The 18,075-nt window shown below is 35.9% G+C and overlaps 1 protein-coding gene across 7 annotated transcripts in view; it reads left to right on the top strand.

Moving 5' to 3' along the window:
* Positions 1–17,666, top strand: part of Erbin (erbb2 interacting protein) — a 108,838-nt gene extending 91,172 nt beyond the window's left edge. For 2 of the 7 annotated variants that reach the window (XM_059276169.1, XM_059276163.1), the window contains exons 21-27: positions 1,131–2,658; positions 8,060–8,203; positions 10,529–10,645; positions 13,092–13,298; positions 14,637–14,729; positions 15,170–15,244; positions 17,356–17,666. In XM_059276169.1, the coding sequence (XP_059132152.1) occupies positions 1,131–2,658; positions 8,060–8,203; positions 10,529–10,645; positions 13,092–13,298; positions 14,637–14,729; positions 15,170–15,244; positions 17,356–17,463 (2,272 nt within the window). In that variant the 3' untranslated portion in view covers positions 17,464–17,666. The remainder of the gene's footprint in view (positions 1–1,130; positions 2,659–8,059; positions 8,204–10,528; positions 10,646–13,091; positions 13,299–14,636; positions 14,730–15,169; positions 15,245–17,355) is intronic. The other 5 variants (XM_059276164.1, XM_059276165.1, XM_059276166.1 and 2 more) reach the window with 5 other exon arrangements.
* Positions 17,667–18,075: the final 409 nt, after the last annotated feature.

Here is an 18,075-nt window from a genome sequence, read left to right on the forward strand (position 1 = left end):
TGCAATTTTAGTGTAGTGCCAAGGACTAGATATTTCTGTTCTGTACCACCCAGTAGAAATAAAATATTTTTTATAGTTTTAGAATGACACATTTATGCAATATTTGCCAAATAACATTGTACCACTGAGTAATGATTATGTAGTTTCTCTTTTGATCCCTTTATGAACTTAGGTGTTTATGTAGTTATTTGTTTTAGTTTAACTTTATTGTTTATATATTTGGATTTAATAACCACTTGTTAAGAATGGTAGCCTATTATTAATGCAGTTAATGTAAAGCTTCAGAATTACTTGTGAAATAGTTCTATGCCATTTACTTAATCACTCAAGTTACTGTTGGGCTCTCAATGTAGCTTTCCTATATTTGTGAAACGAGACAGAAGATATACCATTCTGTTCGTGTTCTTAGCTTAGCTCTAGGAACCTATTTTGTAAGAAGTTTGATTGAACATTGTGATGAAAATTAATCTGTTGGTGGAGTTTTCTTGTGTCCCTGAGGTTGCTTCCCAAATAACCAGCACAGAGACTTAATATTATAAATGCTCGGCCAACAGTTCAGGCTTGTTACTAGCTAACTCTTACATTTTAAACTAACCCATATTTCTTTCTACCCTCTGCCATGTGGCTCATGGCTTGTTACCTCATTTTCTACACATCCTGCTTCCTCTGCATTTGCTGGCATCTCCTCTGACTCTGCCCTTCTTCATCCCATCATTTTTAGTTTGGTTGTTCCACCTATACTTCCTGCCTGGCTACCGGCAAATCAGCTTTTTATTAAACCAGTTCGAGTGACAAATCTGTACAGTACAAAAGGATTACTCCACAGCATTAATCTTGATATTGTTGATGACTTTTAGCTGTTTTACTTCTTTTTCTAACTTAATATAATTCTCTACTACTTGACAAAGTTCTTTATTTAACTGTAATTTTAACTGATATAAAAACACAAAACTTGTACATATCAGTAAGTTATAGTGATGCTTTAATATTTGTATATTATAATTAAGGTCTTCATCTGGCACTCCATCAATTATTTAACTTGTGTTCACTACATATCAAATAGTTATTAATGACTCTGTCACCAAGAAAACTTGTTTTTATTACTTTCTCATAAAATTATTTTATTTTAGGCAAGAAGATGAAAATTTTAACAGCCTTTTACAAAATGGGGATATTTTAAACAGTTCACCAGAAGAAAAATTCAGAGTTAATGATAAAAAGGATTTTAAGTTGCCTGAATATGATTTGAATATTGAAGAGCGATTAGTTCTGATTGAAAAAGATGACTCAAAAGTCGCATCTGATGAATCTCACCAGTTAGACCATATCAACATGAATCTTAATAAACTTGTGACAAATAATACGTTCCAGCCAGAAATAAAGGAAAGATCAAAGACACAGGATATAGGCTTTTTAAGTAGTCATTCTCAAAGTGACGCTCAGCACACAGAAAATGGAAATAAGTATCCGAATTTGGAATCCATAAATAAGATAAATGGTCTTTCTGAGGAAGTTGCACAGTCTGCCGGTGGGATTGAACCACAGAACTGCAGTTCTGCTGACGTGAGTATTTCTAAAAGCACTGAAGATCTCTCCCCTCAGAGAAGTGGTCCAGTCGGATCTGTTGTGAAATCTCATAGTATAACGAACATGGAGACTGGAGGGTTAAAGATCTGTGACATTCTTAGTGATGATGATCCTCAGGCACCAAGTGCAGCAGTTAAAATCACCTCTGCCGTGGATGGGAAAAACATAGTGAGGAGCAAGTCGGCTACACTGCTGTATGACCAGCCCCTGCAGGTGTTCACTGCTTCTTCCTCGTCTTCTGACCTAATGGCGGGTACAAAGGCACTTTTCAAGTTTGATTCAAATCACAACCCTGAAGAGCCAGATATGCTAAGAGCCCCCACAGTAACTGGCCCGCAGTCTACACCTCAGCTCTATGGTCCTCCGCAGTACAATGTCCAGTACAGTGGCACTGCTGCAGGCAAAGACAGTTTGTGGCACCCTAAACAGAATCCACAACTAGATCCTGTCAGTTTTCCTCCTCAGCGCCTTCCCAGATCAGAGAGTGCAGAAAATCACAGTTACGCAAAGAATTCCGCCAATATGAATTTCTCTAACCATAACAATGTTAGAGCCAGTACTGCATACCATTTACATCAGAGACTTGCTCCAGCCAGACATGGAGAAATGTGGGCTATCTCCCCAAATGACCGGCTAGTTCCAACAGGAACTCGGCCAGCAGTTCAGCGACAGAGTAGTGTGTCTTCAACAGCTTCTATAAATCTGGGTGATCCTGGTCTCACGAGGCGTACTCAGATTTCTGAAGGAGATTATTTATCGTACAGAGAGTTACATTCAGTGGGAAGAACACCAATGATGTCAGGATCGCAGAGACCTCTTTCTGCACGAGCATACAGCATTGATGGCCCAAATACTTCGAGGCCTCAGAGTGCCCGCCCCTCTGTTAACGAAATACCAGAGAGAACTATGTCAGTTAGTGATTTCAATTACTCACGGACTAGTCCTTCAAAAAGACCAAATGCAAGGGTTGGTTCTGAACATTCTTTATTAGATCCTCCAGGAAAAAGTAAAGTTCCTCATGACTGGCGAGAACAAGTACTTCGACATATTGAGGCCAAAAAGTTAGAAAAGGTAATTGATCATGTTTTTTTTTACTCCCTTCCTGAATTTATTTATTTTTCCTTAGAAATGGTTCATCCTTTGTTTTAATCAGTGAAATAAGACAGTCTGAATTTTATCTACTTACAATCTAGGTGTTTTTCCCTGTTGCTGGAACAGAGTTCTATATTTAACCTTAAGCTAGGACAAGTGAGATGGTGTGCACGCTGCTTTCCTACGCCTCAAAGTCTCTGGTGGGCATGTCGTCTCCTTACGCTTGTGTGTCTCTTTTAGCCTGTACCTGCATACTAGATACAATACATACACACAACCCTGTTCAGCGTTTTCTGAACTGATCACTACCAGTGATGATAATGTAAATATTGTAAGAAATATCAGTTTACTGTATAATTACTAAAAATACAGGAAATACATTTGCACGGGTAAATATTTCATCAAAACCTTTTTCTCCAGTCTCTATTAAATAAACTAACATCATCACTGACACAGACGCCTCTGGCATGGCATTTATTCTTGACTTTGCTGGATTGCATTTCCGATGTACTTGAACAACTCACTTGAGTGTTTTGGGGGCTGTAATGCAACTTGGAAGTGTTGGTAAAATAGCTGATGCCTGTGTTCATCTCATAGCCTTATTTGTAAATCTGTGTCTTTGGAAAGGTACATTGATAGTGGCCCAAATGTTAAAATACAATCTTTAAGCCAGGCATGCTGTCATACACCTGTAACTGTAGTACTTAGGCATCTGCAGGAGGATTACCAGTTTGAAGCCAGCCTGGGATACATAGACCTTGTTTCCCTTCCCACTCCCACCCAAAGATTTTTTGTTCAGACTCAACTTTATAAATCTCTCTGGGTTTTATTTTAAAAGTTACCATTTCTCTATTTATTAAATATATAATGTTTTTAAATACAGCTGAACATATCTAGTCTATTGTTTTCTAAATTCTTTAATTTTTTTAAGAAAAAATGCATAAAGTATGATTATTACCTTCTATCCAATTGTATTAAATCTCAGCCTGTAATTGTTAGTTTTTTAGCTAACATCTGTCAGCTGTAGCTACTTCATCTTTCCTGTTTGTTGTAACTCCAACACACTGTTGAGGCTGTTTGAATTTGTATTCATTTTGCTGGGAATTTGAAAATTCTTAATCTGAGATGAGGAGGAACATGGCTCTAGTTTATAATAAACTTGTGTTGTACATGTAGAAGTGGATTTTAGAAGAAAAAGCTCTTGTCAAAGAGGCTGTTTCAGAGACTCGGGTGAGAATGCATGAGGGGTTTATCAGTAGGACTGAGATACAGGCATGAAGTCAAGAGACTTTGGAAGTAGACATCCACAAGGTTTGTTTCTAGTTGAATATTCCTGTAATTAGTCACTGTGGATAAGGGACAAAAACATGAAGGCTTGTGCTTTGCCTAAGTGGGCTCTTGGGAATTCCACTATTACTGGAGATGAAGGAGGGGATGCAGGTACAGAGGAAGGTTTTTATTTGGTGTAGTTTACATAACTGGCTGATTATCCCACTGTTCTGTTTGATAGGGGTGTGTCTGGACTTCAGTAAATAGGAAGCAAGTAGCATCTAGCTCATTGTTGAATGTGCCTTTTAACTTCTTTGTTTTCTCATGTGTAAAATATGTGTTTAGAAATTTGATACATAGTTTCTTAGAAAATATATGACAGTTGTTTTATAGTTGTGTCCTGAAAGCCAACAGTTAATTCAGCGGATTAATGAAATAGAAGACTTGTAAGAAAGGAATCTGGAAGACTGGATTTAAATCCATAGCTGACTAAAGGGAGCGAGGGAAGGAGAGATATTAAATTTTCTCATCAGCTGTGCACCTCTGTAATCATAGCACTTGGTGGGTAGAGACAGGAGTTCAGGGTCTGCCTGGAGCTACATGATACCCTGTCTCAAAAACGAACAGTTTTTCTCAGGTAAGAAAGCGAGAACAGGGAGAGACAAGGCCTTCACCTTGTCTGAATTAGGGACTTACTTATTTTTGAGAAAATTTGATAGTGTGTGGGTTGAATTATAGAAACAGAATGTCCTAACAGTTAAGTTTACTAGTGCTCACACAGTGCCAAGAGGCATAGTATAGCTTGTGTAAAATAGTTCTAAACTTACACAGAACCTTAATATACTGTTATCACCACATTAAAAATTGTTTTTGAGATTATAATATATATAATATAATGATAATTTTCCCCGTCCTGTTCCTCCCTTCCAACCCTCTCATATGTTCCTCCCACTCTTTCAGATTTATGTCCTCTTTTTTAATTTGTTATTGTAAGCATCTGTGTATACACATGTTTATTCTTAAATAGAACCTGCTCGTGTCCTGATAATGTTACTTGTAGGTATGTCTTCAGGTCTGACTGACTGGTACTGGACAATCAGTTGGTGTGCTCTTCCCTGGGGAAAACCCCCCTCCAACTTCCCACTTTCCTTAGTTACCTGTACTTCTTTATATCACCACATTTTATGAAGGAAATTGAGGGTCAGAACAGCTAAGTAACTAGCCCAGGATAACCTATGTTATGTCGCAGGAAGGGAATCATTTTCAAGGCCCAGGAGGAAATTGTCAGTATAATATAGTGAATTATAGGAGGCCATTTTTTGTGATGAACTGACAATTGATAATGATAGAAGAGGCATTTTAGGACTTCCCAGGCAAATGTGTTCAGCATGAATTGATGATTCATACCTCACTGAAGATTATGGCTTTTGTAGAGATGAACTTGAAAGACATGTTAATGTAATTTTTAAAAATGTTTTAATTACATTTGTGTGTGTGTGTGTGTGTGTGTGTGTGTACACCTACACGTCATCAGAGGAAACCTTGCAGGGATCCCAGGGGTCAGGCTCGGTGGTACAAGCTCCTCTACCCTCACTGACCTAAAATACCCTTTAGTCTTGGATGAAAGAAAGAAATTTAAAAACTGTACTTGATATCAACTTTTTTTTAATCCTAATAGTTTTGAGAATGGAGTTTTTAAAGCATTATGATGCAGTGTGGAGATTTGGCAAGTTATAGCTTATTTGGTTTTGAGTTAATTGAATTTGATGTGATAATATGACATGCAATTATTTCTAGCCTTTATTATAGTACAGAGACGTACTTTATTTTCTTGTGTTCAGAATGTTCTAAAAGCATTACATAAGATTCTGAAAATTGCCTTTTTTATTTGTAAAATAAAAAATGCTGTACTCTGGCAGTTTTTTATTAGTGAGAGTAGTAGCATACGTAGGCAATATAAGTACTTCATAATGGTGCTACTAATTAGCTACTTTAATAGCAACAAGATTTAGACTGTAAACTTCAAAGAATTGGTTCAAGATGTTGGAGGATAGTAAAGGACCCCTGTTCCTTCCTTACACATACGGTAATTCAAGATGGTAGAGAAGGCAGCATGGGAAAATGCTTCCCTTAGCTTTTGAGGTATTAGAATTTTTTGCTTTGCACAGAAGATGATAGTTTATTGAAGTATATGGGTTTATGAATTTTTAGTTATAACCCTCTCCTTTATCCATTAACAAAAACTGTACTAGGAATTCAAACACATAAGACAGATTTTACTCTGAAGATTTCACCACTGACTTAATTAAACTAACAAGGAAATTTGAAAGGAATTAAACTGGGTGGTGGTGACATACCTTTAATCCCAGTACTCTGGAGGCAGAGGCAGATGGATCACTGTGAGTTCAAGGCTAGCCAACCCTTTTTCTGTCAGAGTTGAATTATCACTAATACTAGTATTTGCTAATATTCCTACCTGTATAAAAAATCAGATATGAAGTACTCCAAACCATATTATATTAAAACAAAGTGGTAATTGTCTAATTTACTTATTCTTGTTACATGATAAGCATCCATCTAGGACAGTGGTTCTCAACCTGTGGTTACAACCCCTTGTTGCATATCAGATATTTACATTATGATGCATAACAGTAGCAATATTACTGTTATGAAGTAGCAGTGAAAATAATTTTATGGATGAGGAACTGCATTTCAGAGTTGCAGCATTAGGAAGGTTGAGCACCACTCTTCTCAGTCTTGGCTAACACTGAAGTTTGTACTCAGCACTGTTTTCTTGCTGTTAGATAACCATCAGCAATATTGAGCAACAGTGTCTAGGATATTGTGCCTAGCATTTAATCAAGTTAACATGTTTAAATCAATATTTTAGAATACACAAAATAAACGAGTAGTAATTTTATAGATCTTTTTTCCTTTTGGAAGCTTGTGTTATTTCTTGGTAGTAGTTATCACCTTCAAAATCTAGAGAAGGTATTTATTTCCTAAGAGTAATATGTAAATGCTTGTTATTATTACATTTCTCTATTTTAATAGCAGTCCATGTCTAAAATACAGTTTCATTATTTTAGCCATCAAGCCCCATCCACATTGAAAAACAGCAGCTAATAATAAGTCTAGGAATGATGAAATTCAGAAGTGTATTTATTAAGGTGCATCTTAAATTCTTGGGTCAAATACAAGAGTTTTCATAAAAACCCAGACTGAGGAAGGATACTATCATTGGACCACCACTAACGCCAGGATGCAATAACAATTTGTTTGAATGGGAAAATTTTGTTAACACATGCCTAGAATTGTTTTGATAATTGTAGAATGACAGACACTCTACAGAGAACTCAAGTTTTGTTCCCAGCACCTATGTGAAGTGGTTCATACTTTTTATAACTCCAACTCCAGGTGATCTGATGCCCTCTTCTGGTCTATGGGCATTCACATACTGGGCATACATATATGTATGCTTGAACACATGTACATAAATAAAAATAAAAAAAAAATTTAAAGTTACATCACATCCAACAATTTAAGATGTTTTTCAAAATGTGGAAAATAAGTTTCTGAAAGAATGAAAATGATAACCAGGTTTTTATCACAAAGACATTTTGCTGTAGCACATATGTTTAAATGTTAATATTTTTTAATAAGAGAATTCATGTAGAATTAAATAAATCCTTTAGAAATTCATTTGACTTAGAATTACTAGTTGCTGGTAAATTCATCTGATGGTGAGAAATTTGCTTATATACTTTATATAAATAAATACACACCTGGGTATGTGCTTGGTTTCTATTTCAGACATATATTAGGCATAAAGGAAATGATAGTGTCTAATAAAAGCAACTATATGTTTGTACTTCTTTGGCTCTTAAGCATGTGATTAAACATTATGATTATACATGTTCTTTATGTGTATGTGTGTTGTTATATAGCTGTATGTATGTATCAGTTTCTTTCTGGCTCTGAATTCAGTGTTGCATGATACTTGTTCGTGGTATGGGTGGGGTTACTTGTACATAAATCTGTGTACATAACATGTCTTGTGGGTTTTGCATGCTACACTAATCTTCTGTAAATCCTCCCTTTCTTTACTCAGAGTATGCTGTCAAGGTCCTTTAACTCCACTCTTGCTGCTGTAAGCAGTTCTCACTATGGCAGCTCTAGGGATCTGCATGGCAGCCAGGGCAGCCTTGCCCTGAGTGTTGCAGACGGAAGAGGTTCTGGTGGGCACGTTTTTCGAGTGAGTACCGACAGTAGGCTAGTACTTTTAGCACACACTTGAGAAAATTCAGGTCTTAAGTGTTTCGACCTTCCTAGGGGAAAAAGTTCTGTGAGTTAGAAATCTTGGTATTTTCTGGATTATTTATGGCTGAGTTCTACAGCTTCTGTCTCCAACGTCTTTGGTCATAAGTTAATGATTTAGCCAGGGGTTATTTGTAAGTCTAGTAATTAAGAACCAGCTAATAAAAAGCACTATATGCACCAAAGTATAATCATATTTCACTGAACATAACTAAATATGAGACTGCAAAAGTTGTAAAAGTTCCACAGAAAGGAAAAATCCAAATCTTTTTTTTTTTTTTTTTTTTTTTTTTTTGGTTTTTGAGACAGGGTTTCTCTGTGTAGCTCCTGGCTGTCCTGGATCTCGCTCTGTAGACCAGGCTGGCCTCGAACTCACAGAGATCCGCCTGCCTCTGCCTCCCGAGTGCTGGGATTAAAGGCGTGCGCCACCACCGCCCGGCTCGAAAAATCCAAATCTTAATTAAACACATTTCATCATGGTCGTTAGTGGTAAAAGATTTATTATATAGTGAAAGTTTAAGAGTAAGTTATAAGGACTGCCACGAATGAACAACACAAGTCTGTCGTGGCTCACTAAGGACTTACAGTGGTAGTACAGCCTCTAAATAAATGTCCACTTGTGCCCTCAAAGACCTTTCTTCTCTACAGCCTTATTTTATTCCGTCTTGTAGTTTCTTTCCATTTTGACTCTTTGATTGTTCTAGGCGCTTCACTTGTTTCTCAGACAGCTTCTGCCTTCCTCCTTGGCTCTTCTCTGTTACATTCTAGAGCAGGAGCAGTTTCCTGGACTCAGTTTGCTGTGGCTGCTCTGAGCTGGTCTTGCCCTGTGTTCCACCATCTGCCATTACTTGTTTTTTTTTTTTTTTGCTATGTAGTAACAGCAGCCATTGAGTTTCTTAGTGTAAAAGATGAAGAAAAGGCTGATGACTGCTGAGCCAGCCTTTCATTTCAGCAGACCATGAGTGGCCTTTATTAACTCAGGAATCTTTGCCGTTCATAGTCATCTGGAACAATTGTTCTTCCCAGATTTGTTTTACAATAATATTTTGCCCTTATTTTTCTTAGATTTAAAGTCTATACAGACTTTGAATTTTAGTTTTTCATTCATGATATGCTTGCTTTTTTTAAAGAGTGCATAAGCATAGTTGTCTATTCAGGCTTGAGTTTAAGTTTCTAGCTTTGAGCTATGTTGATGATTATATATTCTAAATATATATCACAAGAAAAGAAAAATGAAATACATACTGTTAGTAGACAAAATTAGTTCAAATCACACCCCAAAAATGCTAAGCCATACTTTGAACTAGCAACTAACTGGACATGATAGGTTTGTTGCAAATATTATTTTTTAAGATTAAATTATAAATCCTCAAAATTGTATGTGTTCCATGGTATATTATAATGGAGTATATTTTGAGTTATATTTAGTATAAAATTTGTATTTCTTTGCTGCTAAGTGTATACTGTTTTGAAAGATTGAAAGTAACAGTAAAACATACTATGCTTTATTTTCTAAATTAAGTGTGCTTAGAATTAATTTAATGTGAATATAGATATTTTATTCCTATCATATTTATAATAATAAATAATCAAGGATAATGACATTTAGCATTTTTCCTCTAAGGTTATCATTAAGTTAAACTGTAATGAGCAAATATTTAGCATATGGAGATATGAATTAGTTAATTTTAAAGCATTTCTTTAAAACAGTGCCTTTAAAATATTGAGCCAGTGTTAATGTGACAGAATTATGGCACAGCAAGTTTTATACAGTAGGTTTATTGGTTTTGCACATTATTGTAATTAAGAGGAGTTCTGAGTAGTATCATGAGATCAAATCAATACCAATTCATTTTCTTTTAACCAAAAACACTTTCTTTAGTGCTTAACAATAATATATTTGTTGCTCTTAAAATTGGAGAGAATTAGCTTTAACCACTGGCTACACTTACTGACTAAAAATATTAAGTTATGAGTATAAGTGCAACTAAAATGAAAGAACATAAAATGGCATGTATTATAAAGGTTAACAATGTCTGTCTTTTAAGTTTTTTACACATTACAGGAACAAATGTCTTGCCAGGTACCTTTCAAGGAAGCTAAAGGAACTGATGGCAGTGATTACAGTGTCTGACTTGAGTCTTCCTTATTCTGTAATCTAGCAGTATTTCTTTCTTAATCTTCTTTCATGCATCATCATCGTTTTTTGTTTCACGTCTTAAAGTATATTATTTGTTTACTTTTTTTCCTTCCTCATTTGAAGCATCCTCAGACATCCAGTCCAGGAGATTCTTGCCAAGATGATAGATTGATTTCAGGAGAACAGACCTACTCATCAGGTGCACTTAGTCACAGAGACCTTCCAGACAGCTTGATGAAAGTAGGTGCTCACAGCAGATAACAGAGCAGTGTCCTTGACCTTACTGTGCTTTGCAGGGTTTGAATTCGAATTCGCGTATGTACTTTGAAAATACTTTTATACGGCCTTTCTTGCTTTGATTATGTAGGATTATTTTTAAATGATTCATAAATACAAGATAAAATTTGACTCTGCTGTTTCTCAGTTTATTCCATGATTTTTCACACTAGAGAATCAATTTATAGTTACGTTGCTTGCTGTAGTTCCACCTGCTTATTTTAGCATTTGAATCAAGGACTTTTTGGCATTCTTGATAATAAACCTATTTGGAGAGTTAGACAATGACTTTGTCTTAAATTGTGCATTCTAGAATATTTTACTGCTAATTAAAAATATTTGAAAATCTTTAGATAGAGTTAGCAATCATCTTGAAAGACCTTTTTGTATATAGTAGAAGAAGTGATCATTGTGTTTTTTAGTATTTTGTAGGAAAAAATTACAGATAGATTATTTGTGGCAGTGTCAGAGGTGATTCTTATTCTCTCCCAGCTATTTTTGTTTTAACCAATTACATTCCTCTAGTGTACCAGGTAAAATAATTAGAGTTATGTTTAATTATCTACAACTCTTAAGTTGCTTTTGAGGGTAGACATCCAGCCATCTGTTATATAAGCTCATACATGCTTATTTATTTTATCCCTTGCCTTTTAATTCAAAGCTATCTCTCAATTTCTTTTTCTTTTTAACATGCACCTTACAGCTTAGTTCTTAACGCTTTTTTTTTTATTTCATGAGGCACTGCTAAACATAGCTTAATATATTTCTATGTTTAATACTGATTTAAACAAAACCAAATATCAGGTGTCAGCCCCTTTTAAGAATAGGATAGGCTCACGCCTTTAATGCCAGCAGTCAGGAGGCAGAGGCAGGTGGATCTCTGTGAGTTTGAGGCCAGCCTGGTCTACAGAGCAAGTTCCAGGACAGCCAAGGCTATAACACAGAGAAACGCTGTCTCAAAAAAAACAAACAAAAAAGCATAGGCTAGGTTCAGTGTAGTGGCATGTCTGTGTCCTGGCACTTGAAACCCACTGCTGGAAGATCAAGAGTTTGAGGCCAGTGCGGGCTACGAGGTCAGGGAGGGTGAAGCGAGAAAGATGACTCAGTGGAGTCTGGCATGAGGCCAGTCTCTAGAGCCTGCACGGTGGCGAGAGAACAGAGCCCCGCAAGGTGTTGTCTGACCTTCACTCACGGCCTGGCATCCATGCCCCTGCTTTTTAGAGGATGGGTTTCATCCTAAACACCAAACCTTTTTTTGTCTTTAGCAAAATGCAAGTTCACAGCTTACAGTTCTGGAACTTTTGCCAAACTTCTATTTTTGTATAATTTTTTAAGGAAATTTTGGTTTTCTACTAATTGACTTGTGGACAGAAATTCTTTTCTGTTACCCAACAAGGAAATTTAAATGATTGAATAATGGAAGCATTTATATCCTCTTAAATGATTGAATAACGGAAACATTTATTTCCTCTTCTGTGTTAAAGTTTTTTTACATTTGAACATTTACAATATGAATTTTGGCTCTTTTTAGCTAGATTCTTTATAGAAGAATCTAGAATCAGCTTTACAGAAGCTGTTCACTACAAATGTAATCCTAAGTCTAAAATTCAGGTTCAGTTTCTTAATACATGGTGGGGGGTGTTAAAGATAGTTTGTTAGCAGCAAACTAATAATCTCAAAAAAATTGTGGGTTTTTTAAATGAGAAATAAAGTAGAACATCTGTTTTAACTCTTATGTTTTTAATATTCCATAGAATTAATATTTAAAAAGCTTGAAAATTACTGATAATGCACACATGCATTAAGAATAAATCACTTAATGTCTGTGTAGATAGCTGAATTGACTTGTTACTTCTGTAAAGGAAGAAATAAAGTTAGAAAATATAGTCAAATTAAGAAACAATAATACTCCTCAATTAGTTTTTTTTCTCGAGGAAAAGCATAATTACATACACCTTTGTGTATGTATGTTATGATTTGGTATGAGAAAAGGATGCCCTTCTAATAGGCTAACTTAAGTTTAATTTTTTTTAGTATATAAAATTTGTTTTATGTATATCAATAGTTAAAAGTTTTTCAATATACTTGTTTCCTACTTTAACATTGGTAAGTGTAACAGTAGATTTTATACCTAACAGAAAAGCAATTAATTTAAAACATAGATTAGACCTTCATTTAAAAGTTTGCTGATAGATTCAATCAGTAAACATTCAAGCAAGTTTAGAATTAAGGCATAATAACTTTGTTTCTTTTGGAAGGATTAAAATTAGAAGAATATAGTGAATAACTCAGTATATTTAATGGTGTATAATGTTAAAACTAGTGCATTTGTATTGCTCCAAGAATATCCAAGTACTTGTAATAAGACATTATTACTGGTCATTTTAAAGATAACTCATGTTTTTCTTAGATGCCTTTGAGTAATGGACAGATGGGCCAGCCTCTCAGGCCTCAGGCAAATTATAGTCAAATACATCATCCCCCTCAGGCATCTGTGGCAAGGCATCCCTCTAGAGAACAACTCATTGATTATTTGATGCTGAAAGTGGCCCACCAGCCTCCATATACACATCCCCATTGTTCTCCTAGACAAGGCCATGAGCTGGCAAAGCAAGAGGTAAGAATTATCAAGACTGTTTGAAATATGAAATTAAACTTTCCATATATTCTTACAGGTTAATAGCAATATATCCATATAGAATTTTAACAGTAGTTTTTACCATTTTGTTTTAAGTTTATAATGTTTAGTTTTCTGAAATGTTAAACTTTGTAGTTTTTAACTTGGCTTTATGATCATGCAACATAGGATTTAGTGTTGGGGTGTTGTTTTTGTTTTTGTTTTTTTTAATAATTCTAAGGCAGCTGCTTGTCCAAAATGGATTGATGGTGCTCCGGTAGTTTTTCTTCTAATATTATTACTAGTAGACCATTAAACTGAAATGGTCCTATTCTTACAGCACAGTCTCAGCTTTCAGATTTGGAAATTCACCTATAGTCTCCAGACCATGTTGAGGGTTTAATCTTCAAGTTGTATACGTCATAATTTCATATGCCTTAGTGGTTTACTTATGAAGTGATAACATTGAAACCCTTGATATTGATCACATTTTGTTTTGACTGAGCCTGTGGTAAACAGGAACATCCTGTAACAGAAATTTAGCTTCTATAACCTGCTATACCAGCACCTTGAAGGCTGAGACTGGCGGATAGTGTATTCAAGGCCAGCTTGGATGGGTCAGATAATCCAGGCTAGCCTAGCTGTTTAGTGAGACCCTGTGTAAACAAACAAACCTGCACTTAGGAGCCAGAGGCAGGAGGATCTCTGTGAGTTCAAGTGCACCTGGTCTACACAGCAGATTCCAGGCCAGCCAGGGCTACATGATGAAACCCTGTCTCAAGAAAAGAAAATGTTTCTGCATCTCTTATTTATAGTAGTTTATAAAAACTGCTGTTATGTTAGTTGATCTAATCTTAAAATCCTAATTCCCTTGAAGCATATGAACAGATAGAAGGAATCAAGAGTAGATTTCCTAAAACCAGCTCTGAATGTTAAGTATCTTATGACACAAGACAGTAGGCAAAGACAGCATGTAATTTAAACGGTCTGTGAGTGAATACTGATGGGAATATGCATACATGTTCTGTAGGTATGCACTATGCTGTTAAAATTCGTGCTGGCTAAAAAGTAAAAGAGAGCCAATGTCAGGTGGTTGACTGAAGTCATCAGTGAAGTTAGGAGCCGCACTCTGTAACCCCACCGCGCCTCTAACTCACTAACGCATTAACAGTAGTAGTGATGTTCTGTGCTGTCGTGTCCCTCATCTGCCGGAACGTGTGGTTTTGATAAGTCCGTGCATATTCTGCTTGAACTTAACTCACCAGTGTTTAGATGTGGGTATTATTGTATACAGTTTTCTGGTATAGTGATATTTCCTTTATTTTCATATTAAATCAGATTCGAGTAAGAGTAGAAAAGGATCCAGAACTTGGATTCAGCATATCAGGAGGTGTCGGGGGTAGAGGAAACCCTTTCAGACCTGATGATGATGTAAGTTTTTTTTTTTTAAATGTCCTTGAACATTCATAAGGTCTCATTCATTAATCCCATACTTATTAGGTGAAAATCTCATGTAAATCTGTGTCTTTCATTTCTTTTCTTTATCTTTGTTTTTTGAAATTTGCTTGTTTCACATTGTTTGAAGGAAAGAATTTAACCAAAAATGTGAATATTGATGATATTACCAAGTGATTTTTAGTTTTGGTACTGCTTCTCCAAAAGTCCATAGAAGTGATTTCATTGCATTGCTAAAGTCAGGATTCCTAGAGGCAGAAATGATGTTGACCTGTTAGGTACTCTGAAAAGTCAGGAGACAGCTTTCACTATGGTCAAGTATTGCATGGTATTGAGAAAGGTTCCCTTGTTCCTGAGTCATGCTTTCAGTTTGTAGTTTGGCCTTCAATAATTATTTTTTGTGATTGTCATTAAAGGGTATATTTGTAACAAGGGTACAGCCTGAAGGACCAGCATCAAAATTACTACAGCCAGGTGATAAAATTATTCAGGTAATAAAGTTAACCTTTTCATTATTTTCTTTCATTTTATAATAATTTTATTTACTTTCTAATGTTTTAGATATTTCTACTTTACACTTTGAAAAATCATGCTTATATGTTTGACAGATCACTTTAAGTTTAGAAATGTTAATTTTTACTAATTTAGAGGACTTACTTGGATTGGAAGTGAGTTGTCATTATATCAAATAGTAAAATTTCAAAATCTGAGAAACTGTTTTTGCATTTTCAGTCCTTTCCTATGTTACTTCAGTAACTTATTTTACCTAAGTACATGCAGTGTGGCATTCTCTTAGTGCACAAGGATAGTCTACTTCCTCTCTCCTATTTTAACTATCGTTAGTTCAGATAACAATGAGAAGTAACCTTCAAACCAAAAATGATAGAGACATTAGAGTTTAGTAGCCAGAAGTACAGGCCACCTCAGGTGGAATCCTCGTCCAACCATTTTTAACGTTAACCAGTGCCTGCTTCAGCAGTACATACACTAGAATTGGAGTAACTGAAAGGATGACATGCAAATTCATGATGATACCATTTTTAACTCACAGGAACTATGTAACAGACGTGATCACACTTTGCCACACTCTCTTTAGTATCCATTTTCTTGTATTTTGTAACAAGCTTTCTTTTAGGCCACCAACCAGCTCCTAAATCATGACACAGTGGAAACTTATTAGTTATGAATGATCATCCTTAGCTTACTCTTGTTTCTTGCTAGTTCTTATAACTTAAGTTAACCTGTTTCTCTCTTCATCTATATTTTGCCTCAGGACTTTTTACCATTCTTTAATTCTGCATGTCTGGATGGTCCCAGGCCTCTCCCTTTTTTTTCCCCTTGTTTTCTCTCCTCCCTGGAGCCTAGATTCCTCCTCCTACTTAGTCTCTTTGCCCGCTAGCCCTGCCTTCCCTCTACTGCTTAGCTATTGGCTGTTCAGCTTTTTATTAGACCAATCAGGTGCCTTAGGCAGGCAAGGTGAATCAGCAACACATCTTTACATAGTTGAACAAATGCAACATAAATAAATGTAACACGTTTGCCTAGTTAAACAAATATTCCACAACATTATTTTCCCTCCATAAATACCTCCCCACATTCACACACATATTTTTCTGAATAGCAGGGAATCTGCTTTCAGTTTTGTGATGGAGTTACTCTTCCTGTCCAGACATTCCTGGGTTTTCAATCCTCTGAAATAAGATGAAAGAATCTATAGTATTTTCTTTAGTCTATAGTGTTCTCTTTAAGAATGAAAGGATTTAATTCATAGGAAGCACTTTGACATGTATGTCTGTCTGGTACAGAGTAAGAACTCAATAAAAGCTAGCTAGCCTTTATATAACCTGTATGCTGGTCTTGAACTAATGGCTCCAATGAATGAGAAGTCTAGACATTGCCTTCAGTTACTCTTGCAGTTTGGTAAACCTGGGCATACCTTAACCCATACATACAACACCCTATGGATCCTGTCTTGACAAGGCTTCCCAACCATGGACCACTATGTTAGTATTATCTGAGGATTTGAAGAGATGGCTCAGTGATTAAGAGTAGTTGGCTATTCTTCCAGAGGATCTAGGTGGGTTCCCAGAACCAATGTGTAACTAGTTCCAGGACATCCAACACCCTCTTCGGTACCAGGCACAGACATACATGCAGGCAAAGCATCCATACACATAACTTTAATAAAATAAAATTTTAAAAAGAATGATCTGATAACATGAACAAAATACAAGTTCCTGGGTCATTTCTGTAGAGATTTTATTTCCATAAGTGTGGAATGTAGGACCATTAGTTTGTATGTGCTTTTAATTTTATGTATGTGTGGGCACACATATGCTGCATTTCATGAGTTTAGAGATTAGAAAACAACTTGAAGGGGTCAGTTTTCTCCTGATTTCTCCTTCAGAATCAAACTCAGGGCTTCCAACGTGGAGTCAAATGGACTTACTCTCCAAGCCATCTCCTCAGCCAGTGTGTTGTTTTAAATTGCTAGACTGGTTCTTCTTTTGACAGGTTGTGAACTGGCTGTCAGAAATTTACAACTAGAAATGCAAATATATTTCTAAGATTTTTCCTAAAAGTTGTTTTCTCTTTCTTCTAGGCTAATGGCTACAGTTTTATCAACATTGAACATGGACAAGCCGTGTCCTTGTTAAAAACTTTCCAGAATACAGTAGAACTCATCATTGTACGAGAAGTTTCTTCATAAGCACTATAGACAAAAAAAAGGGGGGTGGGTGGGAAATAGCAAGATTTATTGGAAGACACTTGGAGGGGAAAATGACTATTTTGCCTATTTTTATATATAAAGAACTCAGACGGTTGGCTTGGAACTTGTACATTACTGAAATAATGGAGCTTGTGGTTAGAGGGAAGAACCACTGTACAGAAGATAAAAGAGACTGTTGAATTTGTTGTTAGGTTTTTAAACTTAGCAAATCAAGGCTACAAAAACAAAGTTCTGTTGTTTTTGTATAGATTGTAGGTTTATTTTTGGATTTCATACACATGACTGACTGTATGCAAGGCAATAGTTGCCTTGATTGTAGCCCAGAGACAGATGGCAGAGCTGTCTGTCTCACAGCTTTTGTGCCCTTGTTTTTATCCAACTGGTATTAATGTTTTTTCTGCCGAACTACTTTTCTCCATGTGGGTAAGAGATTTGAAGTGTTGGCTTTTGCTATGTGCATATTGAAGAGTGGCTAGATGAAGTTGGTGCTGGTGGGTTCACTTTCCGAGGCCAGATTAAAACATTATTTCCTATAAAAATCTGAGGCTAACAGTGAAAAAAAAGTTATCTGATAATGTATTTTTATTAATA

The sequence above is a fragment of the Peromyscus eremicus genome, chromosome 11 (assembly GCF_949786415.1).
Source record: "Peromyscus eremicus chromosome 11, PerEre_H2_v1, whole genome shotgun sequence".
NCBI classification, from domain to species: Eukaryota; Metazoa; Chordata; class Mammalia; order Rodentia; family Cricetidae; genus Peromyscus; species Peromyscus eremicus.